General features: G+C 31.9%; 1 protein-coding gene across 7 annotated transcripts in view; it reads left to right on the top strand.

Annotated features, from left to right (window-relative positions):
• The window catches only part of NAT1 (N-acetyltransferase 1), a 99349-nt gene extending 80347 nt beyond the window's left edge, over positions 1-19002 (top strand). For all 7 annotated transcript variants that reach the window (XM_075357174.1, XM_075357178.1, XM_075357181.1 and 4 more), the window contains 3 exons: positions 169-328; positions 2204-2325; positions 17640-19002. In XM_075357174.1, the coding sequence (XP_075213289.1) occupies positions 169-328; positions 2204-2325; positions 17640-17702 (345 nt within the window). In that variant the 3' untranslated portion in view covers positions 17703-19002. The remainder of the gene's footprint in view (positions 1-168; positions 329-2203; positions 2326-17639) is intronic.
• The last annotated feature ends 2609 nt before the right edge of the window (positions 19003-21611 follow it).

The raw sequence follows: 21611 nt of genomic DNA, 5'->3' as shown, positions 1-21611 counted from the left end.
CTTGTAACATGAGATTGTGTGCCTTTTGAAATTCATGAAATAATTTGTGTGCCACAAATTAGTGAATTCTGGTGTAAAGCCACAGTACAGAGGTGGGTATATTAATCACTTTGGATATAATCATCACATGGTGTTTCTTTATGTTGATTATTGATGTTTTTATTTTAGGAAGTGGGGATTAGTGAAGGTAAAGCAGTGCAAGAAAAGGAGAAAACACTGCTGGAAAAGTTTAAAACGGTTCTACATCCGTTCTTGCATGATATAGATCTTCAAGTTACAGCAGTTTATGCTCTCCAAGTTTACTGCTTTTCATTAGACTTCCCGAAAGGTTTGCAGTTAATTTATATATGTCGTAAAAATTTTTTATAGTTTTACAAAAAAAAACAGCTTGCAGAGTGTTAAAATTTATATATTTAAAAAATATGCTGCCATCTAAGCATGCACAAACAATACAGATTTAGTTACCATTAAATTTATTGATTATTTTTTTAAAATAGGAATAATAGAATTGCAATTTATCTTGTGTGTGTGTGTGTGTGAGAGAGAGAGAGAGAGAGAGAGAGAGAGAGAGAGCATATGCATGTATGCCTACACAAGGTGTGATTGGAAAGTTTTTAGAGGTGTCACCATTGCTCAATAGGAGAGCCAAGTTTACCCAGGGATGTGAAAGGGGAAGCTTGTTTTGTCCTTGAAACATTCTTAAAAAGATCAAGCAGTATCTTTGTTCACTTGAAAGTGGCATCCTGGTGAGTGCATGTTTTCGGTGGATTACTGATTTCAAAAAATGGATGGAAAAGTTGAACAGCGAGTGTCAAATTTTGTTTGTAAACCAGGACATCAGCTTCAGACTTATAATCTCTTAAAAAAGCTAAGCTTTTGGTAATAATTGTCTGAGCCGGTAAAATGTTTTTACCCATTTCAACAGATTCAAAGGTTGTTCTGGTTCAACAAATCAGTCAGATGACTCCCAGTCTGGCTGGCCTTCCACTTCAAAAACCAGTTTCTACGTGGTGCAGTCAATTTTAACTGAAGAGGTGTTGAGTGCCTGCAAAATTCATTCTGAAATTGTTTGACCAGCAGAAACAACACCAACTTGAAAGTGTCCCAAGAACTGATTAATCAGGCTAAAACTGACCTACATTTCCTAAGTAGGGTAATTACAAATGACAAACCATGGGTTTATGGGTATGACATAAAAACAAAGGCACAATCATCGCAGTGGAAGGGTCCAAGTTTGCCATGACTAAAAAAAACACAACAAGTTTGTCTAATGTTATGACAATGTTGGTGGTTTCTTTGATTCTAGGGTACTGCACATCACAAATTTGTCCCTAGGAAACAGTCAACCAGCAATACTATAAAAGTGTCCTTTAACATTTTTGCAAAAATTAGCAGGAGAAATGGCTTGTACTCTGGTGAGACACACACCAGCTTATTGTGCATTCTTTATTACAGAATTTTTGGCCATTCCTGTGCTTCCACAACCCCTGATTTAGCTTCCGCCAGTTTCTATCTGTTTCCTAGCTTGAAATTTTCTCTGAAAGGGAACTGATTTATTAACAGTTGAAAACATCCAGGAAAATATGAAGAGGGTTCCTCCCAGGCTTAAATTAAAACTTTCCAATCACACCTATATATATATATAATATATATATATATATAAACACTAAATTTAGTAAATATTGATGCAGAACAAAAATGTAACAGCAGAAAAAGAATAAGAGAAGAACCATGAAATGTTTGAGAGAAATGTTTTTGAAAGCATTGATTGATAAGGGTTGAAGATAACCAAGCGTTTCTTTGCAATTATTTTCTGTGAATTAAAATGTTATGTAATAAGTGAAGCAGGAAAGTTCTATTATATTTTTTATTTAATAATTTAGAATTAATTTAGGGTTTTATTTAATAATTGTAGAGAGATTTCCAATAATTGTTGCTATTGGCTAGGAAGTTAAAATAATTTCTCTGTAATTTTTCATGTCAATGTAATGAATTTTTCAGTTTCCTAATAAATCAGTTAAAAATGTTGCATCAAAACTAAGAGTAGAAATCATTTTCTACTCTAAAAAAAATTTTAAATGAGAATTTTGTGCAGGATTCTTAATCCAATCCTCCTCTTTATTAAGTTCAATTTTCCTTATTATTTATAATTAGGTAGTCTTAATTTGTTTATTTATTTGATACAAGTATTTATTACAAACAGGAATGTTATTGCGTTGGTTTATCAATCTATATGATCTTGAGATCGTCGAAGAGGAGGCATTCCTGAAATGGCGTGAAGATGTGACAGATGCATATCCTGGTAAAGGAAAGGCTCTTTTCCAGGTAATTATTTAGTTTTCAATCGTTATTTGAAACTTATCTTCCGTAACTACATGTAGATTGGGTATTTTATATTTTATTTAGTTTTTAAAATCAAGTTAATATTCATGCAACAGAAGTTTTTTTGCATTTTGTCTTGTCTATATTAAGGCCAACTATCTGTCCTTAACCCAGTTAACGAAATCTCAACTACAAGAGTAATGTGGTTGACACTCTAGTTTAAGGTAGGTATGTTTATGTAGCTTCACAAACATAACTGCAGTAAAATGATGAAATTTTGGTATGGGCTAAGTGATGTGTAGCATGGAATAGAAGTAATTGAAATTTTGAAGTGAGTAAGCTTTGCTAACATTTTTTAGAGTCCTTTCATTTTGCTCTATATATAATGCATGAAATGACAAGTGGAGCAGAGGAAATGCACATTTTTTAACTGCTAGTACTCAGCGGCAAGTGGAGGTATTGATCTTTAGTAACTTCTTGTGGACAACCAGACCGCACAGTTTCAGTTGCTATGAAGTATTGGAGTGTAAGAACATGATGTATTTGCTATGAAGCAGTTTTTTTTTTAGAAACATACTGTGGTACAGTAGTTCAATATCTTTTCCGTCAAAATTTTATTCTTGAATGTCTTGCTACAGTTCGATAGAAACACCATACTCTGTCTAATGGGTTGAGGCATTTAGAAGTACTGGATCGTGATGAAGAAAAACCACTTTGTCTTCACCGTTCAGTCCAGTTTCTGGAAAACGTAGACAGAGTGAGAAGAGCAGTTCTTGCTAGTCCAAAATGGTAGACTCTAGCGCTGGTTATGTCATGCTCTTCCGATCTATCAATTTTGTGGGGCTACCTGAAATCAAGAGTATACGTGAACAAGCCACACACAATCGAAAACCTGAAAATTTCCATTTGCCAAGAAATAGAAGCTGTGTTGAACAAAATGTTGGAGAAACCATGAAGAGCTTTGAGGAGAGACTCCAAATTGGATGTCATCTTACTGACATTATTTTCCAAACCTATTTAAGGTATGTTGATTTCAAAAATGCAATAAAAATATTATTTAATGGAAAACCTTTTTTCTCTATAATTAAAACAACCAAAGTTATGCAGTAGTGAAAAACGAGTTTCCTCTGCTCCACTCTTTATGTATGGCTCTGGTTGAAGCTGGTATGCATATAATTTACATACAGTAACAGCATGCAAATTAATCTGAACATAAATGTTATTAAAAGGAACCTTATTTAGAAAAAAAATTGTGAATATCTACTAATTAATATAATCCTTCCTTTATTCATATCACTTTGCATACACAATTTGGCATTGATTCAACAAGTTGCTATATACATTTTCTTGATTTCATCACCATGAAACCATTACGATAGTATTGATTTAATAGGTAAATTTTTGTCTAGTTTGGTTTAAGTCTGGGGAGTTTTTTTTGTTAGAATTTCCTTCAGAATCCTTGATATATCCTTCAAATGTGAAACAACTCCATAACATTTTTTTTCTTCTTAGAATTGATTGTGGGATATGCAACATTATTACTTTAATGAAGTCAGTTTTTGCCGTACAATTTATCTTTGTTTTTTTTTTTACTACTGCCCAAAGATTCTCAATTGGGATTAAGTCTGGGCAGTTGCCTGGGCTCAGGAGCACTTAATTTCAGATTTTTTTTCTAATTTTTTGGCAGTATGGCATAATCTTGTTAGAACACTTGGTTGTCTTGTGGGAATTTTTTAGAAGTTGTCATAACCATTTCTTTCAGAATCTTGATATATCAGTCACTTTTCGACATGTCTACTGGGAGTAATGAACAAGGGTCTTCAAATATGAAATGACCCCGTAACATTTTTTCTGGTAATGTTTAACCAATTGTTGGACATGAGCCAATGATATATTTTTTCATCTGATGCTTTACTAATATATTGAACCCTTTGATGCTGAACATAATTATTTGTGACTCGCCAGAAAACATATAATATTTTTCCAGTTTCTGTGGCCTAGTTATGTGCTTTGGCCCATGAATGCTTTTTTTCACATTGGTGGTGTTAAAAGCTGCTTTTTAGCTGGCTGACTAGCTTTCTGCTGCAAGAAGTCAGAATCTAAAGTTTTCATGTGTAAATTTGTTCCACGTGCTGCTAATTCTTGGTTTAAGTAGATAGTAGAAGTAGTTGTCAAAGCCATTTGTCATGTCATTCCAGTATACTTAGAAAGAGAAACAATTTTTGAACGTTTTCTTGGAGTAATGTCTAATATTATATATGCAAACAGAAAAAAAATGATTTTTAATTAACAATGAAATAAATTCACAAAAAAATTATGTAACGAAAATTTGTAAATAATCAAAGAACAGTAACCTCAACATACACAGACAACTTGACAACATCCTTTCTTTAAGTTGTCTACTGGTGTTTAGTAATCAGCACACTTCATATTGATGTTCTGTTTTGTGAACCTCTTAAGTAATAATGATTTTTTTCTTACCTGTTACATAAGTTTAAATAATATATAATTTATAAATAACATTTTTAGCAATTTCAAATTTCACCACTGCGCACAGTGATGCCAATTGCCAAAAACATGGTCAAAAGTCAAATACATGCTTTATACATTGAAAAAAATAATGATTCCTCGGTGAAAATATGTTTTTCAGGATGCTGAATCCAAATTTGACACTTTTTTTTTGAAATTTATTTGGAAAAAAGAAATATAATTACGGATCCAAAATGGCGATAAAAAATTTGAAAAATGAATATAAAATTCCAAAATTGATTTAATTTAGTACAATAACTTGGATTAAAGGGATTTTTTTTCCACAATAGTAATTCGACTTCATTATCAGGAAAAAATAAATAGCAATTTGGGAAATAGAAGTGCATACTATTCTTCATAAAAGATGAAGAAAGAAAAATTCTATCATAGAAAGAAAGGTCTTAATGTTTCCTTTAATATTTTTATTCTTATAAGAGCTCTTTCTTTAAGGTTACTGCTTCTTAAGAGGCATTTAGTTAACAATTATAGAGGCAGTAACCGTAATTAACTAAATAGTGAATTCACATAAATGGCTTTATAAAATAATATCTTAAAACTAATATCAATTTAACTAATTAAAACTAATATGATTACAATTAATATTCATCATCTGAAGAATGAGTAGGACTCATTGAGCTGCTGTCAGCTGAAGAACTACTCATATCTTCTTCAGAGGTTACCCTACTACTTGCTGTAGGCAGTTCAAGCAGTGCTTTTGCTTCTCGATCAAGAGATCTCATCGGTTTGCTTGGCAATTCGCGAACACTCGATATTACTGGATCTGAAGAAACCAACAGCTTGCAAAAAACATCTTTTATGTTTTTAGCTCGACTTGTTTTTCAAGTGAAATTCTGGCGATATTTTTTTATAAATTTGTTGCACGACTCTTGTGCTTCTTCAGACATCTGCCCTATTTGATCATGCCCATATGGCATGATCAAAAACTGCTTTCCGATATTATTGATTAGAATCGAATTAAGTTGAATTAAATCACAATAAATTTCAAAGTGCATTTTAAACACAACGGACAATGATGGGCACTTTCTATAAAGTGAAATTCAAAGAGAAATGATTCTTTGACTCGCACAAGTTTTTTCAAAGCGGAATCTTGTGGGACTTTTGAGTTGCTCTAATTGTTATTCAATTAAAAATATAAACAATCGTTATAATTGTTTAAACATTATATAAATAATGTCAAGAGATAAAAATTCCGCCCAAAAACCAATTTAATACTAACCTTGAATACTCCTTTTCACGAAAAATCTCAATAAACTGACATACATAAACAGTTTTTCAACGCAATTTAGCAATAAACAATAATAATTTATTTAAGCAAATCACTCAACATTTACGAAGGCTTGCTGACGCTAACGCGTCAGCGTCAGCACGCGTTTACTTCGGACTTTTTATAGATGCTAATTTCATCAACTACAGGTACCAACTTAACTACTTAGGGCCTAAAAAGTCCCAAAATTGCTATTTTATTTTAGGGACTTTTGGAGAATTGGCACCACTGTGCTGCGCCTAACCATAATTATGTACGTATAAGATTTTTTTATCTGCTCTTAACCAATTTGGATAAAGCTTGTGGTGATGTAAACCTGTTGGGAATAGAGCCCTATTGATTCTCAAGCGAACCGGTTTTCAGCTTTTTGCATTAGACTTATTATGCAAGTATTATTTAATACTTAAATAAGTAATGTGTTAACACTTAAACTAATGCTTTCATGAAAATTACAGCTCTACTTAAGAACACATAAAATATTAAGCTGGTTATTGTATTCTATGGTAAACATTTTTAAAATAACAATTATATAAACAAAAATTCAAAACAATTAGCTTATTTAAAAGAAAAAAAAAATTGTATTTCAGAATAAAATTTTGGTAAAATGTACTCTCATTAAAACTGTTTGATTGCGATCTAGCATAATTGATTTTTGTTTAAATGGAGCTGTAATTTTCATTAAAGCATTAGTTTTAAGTACATGATTTAATAAATTTAAAAGTGACATATGAAGAGGTATTGCGGCAAATAGATGAAGAAAGAAGCATTTGGAAAGATATAGTTAAAAGAAGAGACAGACTTACAGGCCACATACTAAGGCATCCTGGAATAGTCGCTTTAATATTGGAAGGACAGGTAGAAGGAAAAAATTGTGTAGGCAGGCCACGTTTGGAATATGTAAAACAAATTGTTAGGGATGTAGGATGTAGAGGGTATACTGAAATGAAACGACTAGCACTAGAAAGGGAATCTTGGAGAGCTGCATCAAACCAGTCAAATGACTGAAGACTTAAAAAAGATTTAATTCAAGGGTGGCAGATAACAGAAAAGATGTTTTGTCAACCTTAAATTGAACATAACATGACTCTTCTTCAAATTTTCACATGTACAAATTTAGATACACGATTTAAGATAAGCTACAAGCTTATCTTAAATCTCAGTAAAATTGAACCTGTAGTTTTGGAGATTTAGTCACAATTTGTGCTTTAAATTAAGCATAACTCAAATTTCCACATGCACTGTAGATACACTACTACAGCATATCTGAATTTCAGTGAAATTGATCTAGTAGTTGAGATTTTCGAGCCACAAAATTTAAACATGGAGTTGTATATTATTATCGTCGTCATCTTTATGACTGCATAGGATCACTTTAATCAATCTCTTATCAAAGTCTCTTTGGTCGTGGGACTCATTGGGCCTTCTGGTCCTCCTAGCACTTTTTCATGTTTCTATCTTAGTGCCCTTTCTAGAAAATGTTTGTATTGTGAGTTATTCCTTGAGTGTTTTTGTTCTTGTTTAATTTAATCTTATGTTGTGGGGTGTGCTGGTGTAGACCAATTTCCTTCAGATTCTCTAATTTCTCTGATCCATCTGTCTCATGTCTTTGTGTTTTTTGAATCAAGATTGTACTGTATTATCTGTTTTAGAAATCTTGAATCATATCTTCATGATATGTGCAAATAATCATTTCCTCTTTTATGCATGGTTCAGTGATGATGGATTCCAACTTGTTTCACAAAACTGTTAGGCACAATCCACCACTGCCTGTCTTTCTGGTATTTTTTACTGGTGGCAGTTCTTCAAATTCTTCTTTCGATTTTCTGGGGTCTGTCTGTTTTGGATTGTTAGTTCAGGTGGAAGAGTGTTTCTGCTGTATAAGTGGCTCTTGGGTTTTATAATTGTGTTGTAGTGTCTTATTTTTGTGTTCATTTATTGGCATTTTTTGTTGTGTAATCAGTTTTAAGTGTATCAGGTTAATTTTTGAACTTTAGCTAGTTTTTCTTATTTGGATCGAGGTTTTTTAATTTTTTCAAACAACCTAAATGAAAAATGTTACTATTTCTCCAAGGTATTTAAATTTCGTTACTATTTTGATTTTATTACAATTTTCCCTTCTTTTAATCCACAATAATTGGCTTTTGGGACATAATTTCTGTTTTTCTTTTTTTTATTGAAGCCAATTTTATTAGCAATATTTTGAAGTTCTAATATCAGAGATTTAGCTTCGTCAATGTTGTTTGCTAGCAGTGCCAAGTCGTCGTGAAACCAAGACAGTTTGTTTTGATTTTTCGGTTTAATTTTAATTTTGGGAGCATTTTTTGAGCCATTCCTTCATAACCATTTCTGGAGCACAGTTGAATAATAGCGATGAAAGCCAGTCATCTTGTTACAGTCCTGTTTTTATCTCAAAAGGTTCCAAGACCTCGCCTCTAAATTTTACCTTTTGACTTATTGTTCGTGAGGGTCATTTTTTTTTCGTGTTTGTTAATTTGATATGTAGTCAAGTGTCTTAGGATGTTTAGTGGGGATTGTGTAACATAAGCTTGAAATCTACAAATTCTATCACCATGTCTGTTTCTTTTCCTGTCGTAATCTGTTATTAGCTTGCGAATCATGATCTGGTCTGGACAGCTCCTCCAGGGTTTGAAACCTCGATGGTATTTTCCTAGTTGTTTCTTGAGTTGTGAATCGATCCTGTGATGATTCTTGTGAAAAATTTTGCATATTGTGTCTAGGGGTGAGATTCTCCTATAATGTTAGGGTCTTTTTTGTCCCCTTTTTGTGTAGCGGATGGATGAGGGTGTTAGCCAGTGTTCAGGTAGTTCTTTGATCCAGATGTTGATGAGGGCAGTTTTTGCTGATCTTCCTGCATGTTTCTTGATCTCTACAAAAGTCTGATCTGCTGCTGCTTTGTAACTCATCTTACACGGTGCTTGGTAGACTTCCTTTATTGTTGAAGGGTTGATGTTTTTTGGTGGTATTGTTAATTGGGGGTTGTTGAAGTTTAGGAATTCTGTTGTTTCTTCTCAATGTAGGAGTTTGTTGAAATATTAAGCTAGGATTTCCACATTGTCTATTGTTACGGGCCAGTTTACAGTTTTTATTCTTTATTAGTAGGGTTGGGATATTTTTTTTTGTTGAGTTTCTGTAGTAGTCTAGACTGTGTTTTATTGATTATATTAAACTATGCACAATACAAACTATGAATAATATAATGATGAAAACTGTAACTGTCAAACTATGAAAATAATTATTAATAAAGTAGATAAAATTTATTTTTATTTGATGTTTGCTTGGCAGATTTTAATAATCTCTACAAAATGGGACTATCATGCTATTCAATAGTGTAGTATTCAGCATATTGTTAGTAGGATATACAGGGGTTTGTATTTTTGGAGATGATTTTTTAAGGTTTTGTAGTATCGACTGTTAATTGAATTCTTCTTTTATTGATTTCACTGTGTCTTTATAGTGTTGTCTTTTTATTCTCCTTAGGATTCAGGTGATGTCTTTGTTTATTAGACTTAAGCAGGATGTTTCTAATTTTTGGGATATGTGAAATAGCCATGCTTGATGTATTTTTTCCACTGTTACATCACATTTGCTGTTCCCCCATTGTTTTTTTACAGGATTTTATTGGGGTTAATTTTTCTGCGATTTGTTTAAGGTTGTTGACTAGATCTTCATCCGTGATTATTTTATCAGTTGTTTTTTGGTGATTTTCATTCTTGATTAGTTGGGTGGAGTCCATTTTTCTTTTAGTTTTAGGGGTTTGGTTTTGTTGCTTTTTTTGGGGAATAAATTTAATTTTGACTACGTAGTGATTTGAGCCTGTTACACCTCTGAGGACTTTATGTTGTAGATTTCCTTAAGGTTGTGTTTGCCCAGGAAGACATGGTCTAGTTATCATTCTCCTTTAGTGTAGTCGTGGTGTTTTCAGGTTTTAAGTTTTTTAAGTTTCTTCTTGAAATATGTGGATTTCAAGATAAGTTTGTGGTTTTTACAGAGGTTAATGAGTCTTTGTCGATTTTTATTTTTCTTTTGAGCGGGTTATTTGCCAATGATGATTTTCTTTCTCTGCCTAGTTGAGCATTGAAGTGTTCAATTAATTGTTTATGGGGATGTTATTTATAGTCAGGTCGATTAAATCCCAGAACTTTTCTGTTTCTTTTTATAGGTCTTTTATAGGAATTATTTTTGTTATCAGTGTGTGCATGGGGATTTATTATAGTATAGATTAGATGCTTTTAAGGTGAGTGTTGAGATTGTTGAAGATTGTGACTTGTATTCTTGTATGGATTTCATTGTTTTGAGGCTAATATCCTTGAGATTCCATGGCTCCCTGGTTGGTGTTCCTTATTTCTTGCAGACCCATGATGAGAACTTTGTGTTTGTCCACAGGCCAGTTATTATTTTTTTTACCAGTTTGTATGACCAAGTTTACATTGTGTATGGAAATTTAAGTGATTTGCTTTGGTTTGATTTTGGACTTTCTATTTTTCTTGGATGTTGGGGTATTCCAGTGCATCTGATTGCATGTCTTCTAAGTGGCAGCCCACGTATTCGAATGCTGTCTTCTTTGAACCCTGGTGTTGCTTGGTGGAGTATTTCTTAAAAGTCAGTTTTCATGTATGACTGTCAAGGGGTCACCTGTGGTAGAATGAGAGGTCCCAAGTTACAGCTTAGTAGATGAGATCTAGTGAGGTGTGATTTTTGTTAAACGAACCTGTGAAGTTTTTTAGAGGGGCTGTATATATATATATTATACATTGATTTTATATATTTTTTTTTTTGTCTTCAGTCATTTGACTGGTTTGATGCAGCTCTCCAAGATTCCCTTTCTAGTGCTAGTCGTTTCATTTCAGTATACCCTCTACATCCTACATTCCTAACAATTTGTTTTACATATTCCACACGTGGCCTGCCTACACATTTTTTCCGTTCTACCTGTCCTTCCAATATTAAAGAGACTATTCCAGGATGCCTTAGTATGTGGCCTATAAATCTGTCTCTTCTTTTAACTATATTTTTCCAAATGCTTCTTTCTTCATCTATTTGCCGCAATACCTCATCATTTGTCACTTTATTCACCCATCTGATTTTTAACATTCTCCTATAGCGCACCGCATTTCAAAAGCTTCTAATCTTTTCTTCTCAGATACTCCGATTGTCCAAGTTTCACTTCCATATAAAGCGACACTGCAAACATACACTTTCAAAAATCTTTTCCTGACATTTAAATTAATTTTTGATGTACACAAATTATATTTCTTACTGAAGGCTCGTTTAGCTTGTGCTATTCGGCATTTTATATCGCTCCTACTTCGTCCATCTTTAGTAATTCTACTTCCCAAATAACAAAATTCATCTACCTCCATAATCTTTTCTCCTTCTATTTTCACATTCAGTGGTCCATCTTTGTTATTTCTACTACATTTCATTACTTTTGTTTTGTTCTTGTTTATTTTCATGCGATAGTTCTTGCGTAGGACTTCATCTTTGCCGTTCATTGTTTCTTCTAAATCGTTTTTACTCTCGGCTAGAATTACTATATCATCAGCAAATCGTAGCATCTTTATCTTTTCACCTTGTACTGTTACTCCGAATCTAAATTGTTCTTTAACATCATTAACTGCTAGTTCCATGTAAAGATTAAAAAGTAACGGAGATAGGGAACATCCTTGTTGGACTCCCTTTCTTATTACTGCTTCTTTCTTATGTTCTTCAATTGTTACTGTTGCTGTTTGGTTCCTGTACATGATAGCAATTGTTCTTCTATCTCTGTATTTGAACCCTAATTTTTTTAAAATGCTGAACATTTTATTCCAGTCTACGTTATCGAATGCCTTTTCTAGGTCTATAAACGCCAAGTATGTCGGTTTGTTTTTCTTTAATCTTTCTTCTACTATTAATCTGAGGCCTAAAATTGCTTCCCTTGTCCCTATACTTTTCCTGAAACCAAATTGCTCTTCCCCTAACACTTCCTCCACTCTCTTCTCAATTCTTCTGTATAGAATTCTAGTTAAGATTTTTAATGCATGACTAGTTAAACTAATTGTTCTGTATTCCTCACATTTATCTGCCCCTGCTTTCTTTGGTATCATTACTATAACACTTTTTTTGAAGTCTGATGGAAATTCCCCTTTTTCATAAATATTACACACTAGTTTGAATAATCTATCAATCGCTTCCTCACCTGCACTGCACAGTAATTCTACAGGTATTCCGTCTATTCCAGGAGCCTTTCTGCCATTTAAATCTTTTAATGCTCTCTTAAATTCAGATCTCGGTATTGTTTCTCCCATTTCATCCTCCTCAACTTCCTCTTCTTCCTCTATAAAACCATTTTCTAATTCATTTCCTCCGTATAACTCTTCATTATATTCCACCCATCTATCGACTTTACCTTTCGTATTATATATTGGTGTACCATCTTCGTTAAACACATTATTAGATTTTAATTTATGTACCCCAAAATTTTCCTTAACTTTCCTGTATGCTCCGTCTATTTTACCAATGTTCATTTCTCTTTCCACTTCTGAACACTTTCTTTAATCCACTCTTCTTTCGCCAGTTTGCACTTCCTGTTTATAGCATTTCTTAATTACCGATAGTTCCTTTTACTTTCTTCATCACTATCATTCTTATATTTTCTACGTTCCATCAGCTGCAATATATCGTCTGAAACCCAAGGTTTTCTACCAGTTCTCTTTATTCCGGCTAAGTTTGCTTCTGCTGATTTAAGAATTTCTTTTTTAAGATTCTCCCATTCTTCTTCTACATTTTCTACCTTATCTTTTTTACTCAGACCTCTTGCGATGTCCTCCTCAAAAATCTTCTTTACCTCCTCTTCCTCAAGCTTCTCTAAATTCCACCGATTCATCTGACACCTTTTCTTCAGGTTTTTAAACCCCAATCTACATTTCATTATCACCAAATTATGGTCGCTATCAATGTCTCCTCCAGGGTAAGTTTTGCAGTCAACGAGTTGATTTCTAAATCTTTGCTTAACCATGATATAATCTATCTGATACCTTGCAGTATCGCCTGGCTTTTCCCAAGTGTATATTCTTCTATTATGATTTTTAAATTTGATGTTGGCAATTACTAAATTATACTTCGTGCAAAACTCTATAAGTCGGTCCCCTCTTTCATTCCTTTTGCCCAGCCCGTATTCACCCACTATATTTCCTTCCTTGCCTTTTCCAATGCTTGCATTCCAATCTCCAACTATTATTAAATTTTCATCTTCCTTTTACGTGTTTAATTGCTTCATCAATCTCTTCGTATACACACTCTACCTCATCATCATCATCATGGGCGTTCGTAGGCATATAGACGTTAACAGTCGTTGTCGGTTTAGGTTTTGATTTTGTCCTTATTACAGTGATTCTATCGCTATGCGTCTTGAAATACTCCACTCTCCTCCCTATCTTTTTGTTCATCACGAAACCTACTCTTGCCTGCCCATTATTTGACGCTGAGTTAATTACTCTAAAATTACCTCACCAAAAGTCGCCTTCCTCTTCCCACCGAACCTCACTAATTCCTACGATTTTATTTATGTAAAATCAATTTAAGTGAATAGTTTTTTGTTGCACTCGTACCTCAAAATGAAGAAAAATTTACTCTCCTTCCACCATGTGACTAAAAGTAATAGTGCACTTTTCTTTGAAAAATCATCAAGACATACAATTAAAAAAAAAAAAATTAAACCAAAAATGCGATTTGAAAAATCAAATTTTTGATAATTTTTTTTTGAGGTATAAAAGAGGTTGGTGTCCAAAGAATCAGTTTTGAACACATCATACCAACATAGCATGAAATACAAAAAAAAAAAAAAAAATTGAAAGCTAGCTAGAACACAAGCTATATTATTATCAAAAATCATACAGCAGTGAAACTCCTTTCTTAACTAAAACCAGAAATCTATCCTTCTGATATACTTAACTGCAACAGAGTTTTTAAAGTTAGTAATATGTGAATTCAGCATTGTAATAATGATTTGAATAGACATTGATTGTGCTACAGTAAATTATAGTCTGGAACAAAAACATAAACCCTTTCTTGTACTTGTTCTTGTACTAGGTGAAAAATGTTTTCACCTATTTTCAATAATATAGTTCTTGACAAAAATTTTTTTTTTGGAAGGTGGTGGTAAATGTTCCAAGAACATTCCTCCTATCAGTTTTTGAGCAGTTAGTTTACAGTACATTTTTCCCTTAGTATTTATTTTGTGTAATTTTCTGCTGCAGTTTTTTCTATGAAGCTTCACTGAGTAGATTTGGTTTATTTTATATGTAAAGTTATCTCGTTATCTGATAGTCCCTTCAGTGTTCCTGTTGGTTGGCAGACTACATTTTCAATTGGGAAACTTCTGAAGATAAGCTGCTTTTACAATAAAATTACCACTGATAAATAGTACTAATAGAAAATATAAAGATTAACCCAAAAAAAAAATAAAATAAATAGTGAGTGTATGCTACCATTGGTGTTCTGCTTTAATAAAGTGGTGTTTTGAGTTCATTCATTAAACTATAAAAGTTCATAAACTGCTTCATTTTCTTCTTACAGTTCCATTTTCTTTTTATAATGTGAAATTTTACTAAGGTTTGTTTAATGATTTTTTCCTCCATTAAGTAAAGATTCTCATTTTAATCTAGTTTTTTACATTATCTGAATTATTTGATTCATTTTCCTGTTTGCTCTAGATATTGGAAAGTAGCTTCAGTAAAAGCCCTCAAGCTTGTTAGAAATCTATTCTCTTCTTCATAATTAATAACTTTTGTTTGAAGCAAGTCATAACAGCAGATAATTTAAGGTGTTTTGTAATATTTCAGAAAATATTGGACATAGATATCAAAAAGATAAGTGTTTTCAGTTGGGCCAAGATTCAGTTTGCTCTCATCATTTGTCAATAAATTATTTAATGTTTATAGTGCAATTCGGTAAAAAGGAAAATACCACTACAACTATTTTTGCTGGCCAAGTGGAAAACAATTTTTTCTGAAGTAAGGAAGCATGATTTATCTACATCACATTGTTCCTATAACCAAATACTTGCTCTTGAAGGTGGATAGAAAGTAATAGTTTAAAGGTTGTGATTCAATATTTATGATCCAACAAATACATAAAACTTTAAGTGCTTTTTTAATTGTATTTGTTGAATGGTTTAGTAGTATATTCATTACACTTTTTACTACCTTTTTTTACCTACTTTTACTAACTGATTATACAATGAACAAATTTTAATTGTACTTAATCACCCATATCTCTTCAGCTCACTAAAGCAACTCTACCATTCCTTATTTCCTTATATATTAAAAATTGTTAGTTTTTGACCAAGTGATCTGTAAAATTATATAACAAATTTTAATACAAACTTCACATTTTATTATCTTTTACAAAATAAACTACAAATTTGGGAGATCTGTAATTAAATGCCTTATCTTATCTCATGACTAACGCACAAAAATATTCCAACACTTGTTAACAATTTGTATTCTTGTGGGATGACTTTATTTGGATGATTTGTTTTGAATCTGAGGATATAATTTTGTAAAGATCGGTGTCTGAATGTCAAGTTCTTTAGTACTATTTTGGATGTTGAGATTTCCTTATCAAAATGTTACTTATTGTTGGTGACAGGTAAAATGCCATAACTAGAGTTTAATAGAAATAACAATCTTCTACATGTGTTTGTCTTTTGTCTGTGTATGTGCTGCCATTCAATCAGGTATGTATATTATGTTATCTGCTATAAAAATTGGTAAAATTGTGTTTTTAGTATCTTCAACATTTGAGGTTGTAGCATTTAGTGAAAATTTATGTCCTCTCTTGAACTATTATTCTTTCCTTAAAATGTTTGTTCTGGCTGTGTGACATATGCTAAGATAATTTTCATGCCATGCAATACTAGGCTACATGAAATTTTCAGGTAAAGATGCTGGAATGATATTTTTTTTAACATATAACATTGTAAAAGTAGGTTATTTACAAGAAGTCAGGTTCTGATTTCAATGGCTTAGTGTGTGAGTTCTTGCCTCCAAGTTGTACGTCAGTAAGGAGTACTACCTGGAAGTTCTATGCTGTTAGCAGGAAGCAGTCTGAAGAAAATGCCCAATTCATCTTTAGTCTCGCTCATCTCAATTGTTTCAATCACATTTCATTGGCCAATTCATTGAACCATAATTTACCTGCTGTCTTCACTGCTTCATGAATTTTTGGCCAAAAACAACTCCATTATGATGTATCAGCCTCCATATTTGCAGTCTATTGCTCTTGACTTTTTCCTATTCTCAAAGCAGAAAAGAACTACGTGGTAACGGTTTTGCCAACATTGAAGAGCCCTATTCAATAGTTATAAACAAATTACTGTAGAAGTTATTTATCCAGTGAATGTCAACTAAAAACATAACAGTGATGCTACCCTAAAACATAAAATACCTGAGCTTTCTTATTCCAGTAGTAAAGAATTATTTAGCTTTGTTTGTCATTCTTGTACTACAGTTTGACCTGCTCATTATGCTGAGCTTGGTGGAATGTCAAAATTTTGAGAGGTTCAAACAAACAAATTCATGGTGCGAGATCAAGACTGTAAGGATGATGTTGATATTTATTCAACTTAATAATCATTAATTATCATGCAATAATAATTATCATGCAGAATAATTATGCCTTTTGAGAGAGAACAAGGTTGTTTCTTCCTTATTGCAGGTGTTATTATTTCTGGCATGACACAGTTCACTGTTGATCTACATTCTTCCAAATTGCATTAAGTTGGGCAAAAACTTAGCCAGAAAACAGTGGCTGACGCATAGGTTTTGAATTTTTCCCCTGTAGGTAAACTGTGATTTTTCCATTCCATACTCCTGACATTTGGATTCTGGCTCAAAATGATAAGCCAAATTTCACGTAGGATTTCCAAGCAGGATTATAGGAACACATTTTGTGGTACTTAGCTTTTCATGAATATCACAATTAACAATGACGCACTAAAAATTTCAGCTATTCTCCAAATTTGAATGTGCCTCAGCTTGTGAATAAAATGATTAATGCAATTTTGCTAAGCATAAGTAAAAATTTTCCCTAGTCTTCTGTTACGATGAAAATTGAAGGCAATTGTTCTTACCATTTAAACGGTTCTTTCACTTTTAAAAATTTGCACAGTTAATACACTTTTTTCAAATAAATTGTTTTAATATCAAGTGAATGTTGGCTGTTTTTTTTACACTTAAGAAAATAACAGATTTTATCACAGAACACTGTTCTTTCGTGGGACATAAAAAAAGATATTTGAAAAAACAAAAGAGGTTATAATAGAAATTCTTTTCAAACGTCTTGACAAGTATCAGTTTATTCTATTAAGTAGTCTTTCTGTTGCTATTTTGTCTTAATTGTTGAATGATAGTTTTATTTTGTTGGAATTGGAGTTAGAAATATTGGTAATATATGTTCTATAAACTTTTTTTATGATCTGTTTTTTCTCTCATTTTTGTAGGTGAATACATGGCTAACATGGCTGGCAGAAGCTGAATCAGAAGAGGAGGAAGGTGATGCTTAATGTGCTGGGACTCGTGGCATGATTTTTTAATAATTTGTAGTTGGGAGGGGAAAGCCAAGCCATTCTGTGTTCCAGTTGTCACTTTTTAGTTTTTCTTTATAAAATCTAGGTATTTGGAAATGAAATAAATGTATCCTCCACGTGTGTTATCTTTTGTATGCATTAAAAGTTTATATATATATATATAAAAAAGGTATTAAGTGAAGTGATTATAAAGTAAATAAAGTATTATGTGAAATGGAATCGAATATAAACTTTGGCTAAAAAATTAATGTTCAGAAGTATTTGCTTGCTTTAAAGTAACTCGATACAATTGGTAACTTTTATATTTACTCTGATATTGTGAAGATTTACAGAGTTTTCACAGACTGTAATAACTGCTTAACACGTGAAGCCTTTTTACCTTTTTATTTCTCATTAATATTTATACAAAACATTTATATATTTATATTTGTTTTTTTTTTCTTTTTTTTTTCAGTGTGTGTATATATATATATATATATATATATATATATATATATATATATATATATATATATGTATGTGTATATATATATATATATATATATATATATTTATTTATTTACTTTTGTATTTTATAAGCCAATTAATAATAAAGTAAAAACATCTTCAAAGAACAAAATGCAAATTTTAAAAATCAAGAGAGGATGGAACAGGTCACAGGAAAGAAGTAGACTTACTTATTGGTTGAATTTTTTATATTAACTGTATACAGTAAACTTGTATGATGTTTTGTCAAACTTGTTAACATATTATTGAAACTTAATGCAATATATATATATACAAATGGTTAATTTATAAGTATATTCAATTGCATTCATATATATACATACAACTTCTGCCAGTGCTGTTGATTGATTCATGGTTTTTTACTAAAGAGTATTGAATTTATATACATATGTAAAATTAAATAAAACCAATAACTATTGTATAATTATTACTGTAATTATTGTAGGGAAAATGTGACTCAAGTTTTATTATTTCTGTTGTGAACCTTTCGTACATACTTTTTTAAAATCATTTTAGTTGAATTTGCGGCCAATATGTTTTTTAATGGTTGTATTATCGTTATTGTATTAGTTAATGATTTAATTATTGAATTTATACTATTAATAAAATTAAAAGACTAGGTAATATTTTAATATCCCGTAATTATTATCAGTGTACTCCTTTTTTTTTTCAAGTTATTGTCTTGTGTATGTATGGTAGTGTGCTGATGTAACGAATTTAAAAGAAATTGAAAAAAATACAAAGACCAAAAAAACTGTAATATAATTTATACTTATGTTTATTATTGAACCATTTTTTAAATTCAATTCCTTAGCTGCATCCTTTCTTCTTGTCCTTGTTACGTTATCAAAATAATTTTTTTTTTTTTTTTTTTTTAATTTTATACCAGTGGAAGCCTTTTTGGGTTTTGTTATATTTTTTCATTAGTTTTGTTAGTGTTAAATGGAAACTATAGTTTACCTTCATGAAATGAAATCTTTTAATCTCTCTTTTGTACTATAATATTAAATTTGTGTTAATTTTTATTTTGTAATTTTGGTTTAATAAAAGCATTTTAAAAATTTAATTTTGGGTGACATATTGTTAACTGTTGCCATAAAATTAATTTTTTTCTTGGATTAAATTTTTTTAATATAATTTATTCAAAATAACTTATATTATTTGGATAGACTTAAGTAGCTAATTCATTTTAACTTCATTAATATTAAATTATTAATGATTCATATCAGTCTCAACACTGTGAATTTCTTTGTATTATTTCATACAGATGGAAAATGACAGTGTCAAAAGAACAAATTAATTTTCTTCTTTGAAAATTACATTTGATGTTTTACTTCTTAAAGATTTGATCATGGGTAAGCAATGTGCAGTTCAAATCTTGTTCGGGGACCAAGTGTTCATGGACTAAGATCAGTACACAAATGCCTCACACATATGGTGCTTGCTTAAAAAATCTACTGTATTGCTGTAATGATAGTTCATGTATTACATAGTTTTACAACCTTTAAATGCATTATTACACTCATTTTTTTAATGACTAATATTAATGCACACAACTGAGAAAACCCCGAACACCTGCTTACTTTACAATTAGTTTACAGTGTACTCTGCTGTCTGACTTCTAGTCTGTGAATTGCTAAAAAAAAACCTGCACTTCCTTCAATTTGGTATATAATTTTTATGTGGTCTGCAATACAAGCTTAAAATTTTTGTGTTGAGAAACACTCATCTAAACCATACATAACCAATAAATACATTAACCATATAATCTATAACATTTGTTCCTACATCATATTCTGACAGTTGATTCGCCACTGTTCTATACATTACTGAATATGTTTTAAAAATCCCTTTTGTCATGCCGGAAAGCAGGGTTAGATTTCACTGGTGGTAAGTAGGGGATAATAAAGATTTCCACCTTATTAAAGTTAACAGAAACTGCATGTGGAAAAACGTTTCGCATGTTTAGCATATAACAAGGCCCATCTTACAATTCCAGCAACATTTTGATTGGTCATCCCTTGCTGTATGGATTGTTCATATCAAAAATAGTTTCAGACAAAGGTTTTAGGTAATGTTTAGAGGACTAACAACTGGTTCGATATTATGCATATTAAGGGAGGTATGATTTGTTTTGTCTTTGAAACCCCATTTTTTCCACCACTTCACAAAATTGTTGTCACAAATACTCTATTTTTTTTTATAGTTGTAATATTTAAGTTATCGAGCATTTTCTTTTCTCTTAATTTGAGGAAATTATGTATGGCAACAATAAGAATGTCAGTTATTCAGCTGATAAGAATGAACATTCAACACAGAGATTCTTATTACCACCCCCTCAAATGTGATTTGTTTGTCTCTTGTAAGCACTGCTTTGCTTATGTATAGGCAAGTTTCTTAACAGCTGCTATAAATATTGCCATATTTTCTTCAGTAATTAACTGTCTTGTCATGGTTATCTTAGATTTAGTTGCTTACATTATTTTATATACCATTTGATAAAGTGGTTTGAAAATATTATCTTGTTACTTTTTCATTGATAAAATTGAAATGCTAGTGTATCTCGAAAGTGGCTTCTTTCATGTACACATACTCAATATGTTGGCTGGCTGCTGTAAGGAACATTGGTGTTCCTCAGTGGTTCTCATTTTTTTTTTAGTTGTGCATTTTCTTTTCCTGTAACTGTTTGGCTGTGGGACTTCTAATCAAACTCTTAAATCAGAGGTTCCCAAACTTATTTTTCTCATAGACCACTTTCAAAATTTTGCTGGTTCCGGTGGACCCCCTGCAGCTAGTATACTAGCTTCCAGTGGACCCCCTGCAGGTAAGTACTTACTACTTTTACAGACACTGGCAAACGCTAACATCTATTCACTTTACTTTTCTTTTCAAAATTCCGGAAACAAATGAGTAATGTTTATCCTAAAGTAAAGTTCATGCAAGATTGCTAGCACACACACAAGTCTTATTTCGTCCCTTTGCACGTCTGAACAAGCATTGCGGATGGCAGCGGCGGCACGTCTGTTGTACTGAATATGGAATATGCAAGTTTTTACAAGTAACTGTTGCTGAGCTTCTCAAAACATTATCTGCCTAGATTGGTACGCAGTCAAACCAACATTTTAGTTCTTCACTATCGAAACCAGATGAATTTTCGTGGACCCCGCTTACGAATTGTGAAACCCCATTTTTTTGTCACTCCAATGTAGACCCCCATCAAGTCTCCTGTGGACCCCTGGGGGTCCACCTGGACCACTTTGGGAATCGATGCTCTAAATCTAAGGGCTGGAATTCTTTATCTTCAGAAAGTTAAATCAATGTTTTTGATTATGCATTGACTTGATATCTTGTATAAGTGATTATACAAAGATAGAAAAC

This window comes from Lycorma delicatula, chromosome 2, assembly GCF_047948215.1.
Source record: "Lycorma delicatula isolate Av1 chromosome 2, ASM4794821v1, whole genome shotgun sequence".
Classification (NCBI taxonomy): domain Eukaryota; kingdom Metazoa; phylum Arthropoda; class Insecta; order Hemiptera; family Fulgoridae; genus Lycorma; species Lycorma delicatula.
Note: the sequence above shows the minus strand (reverse complement) of the source record. Positions and strands in the feature narration are given on the sequence as shown.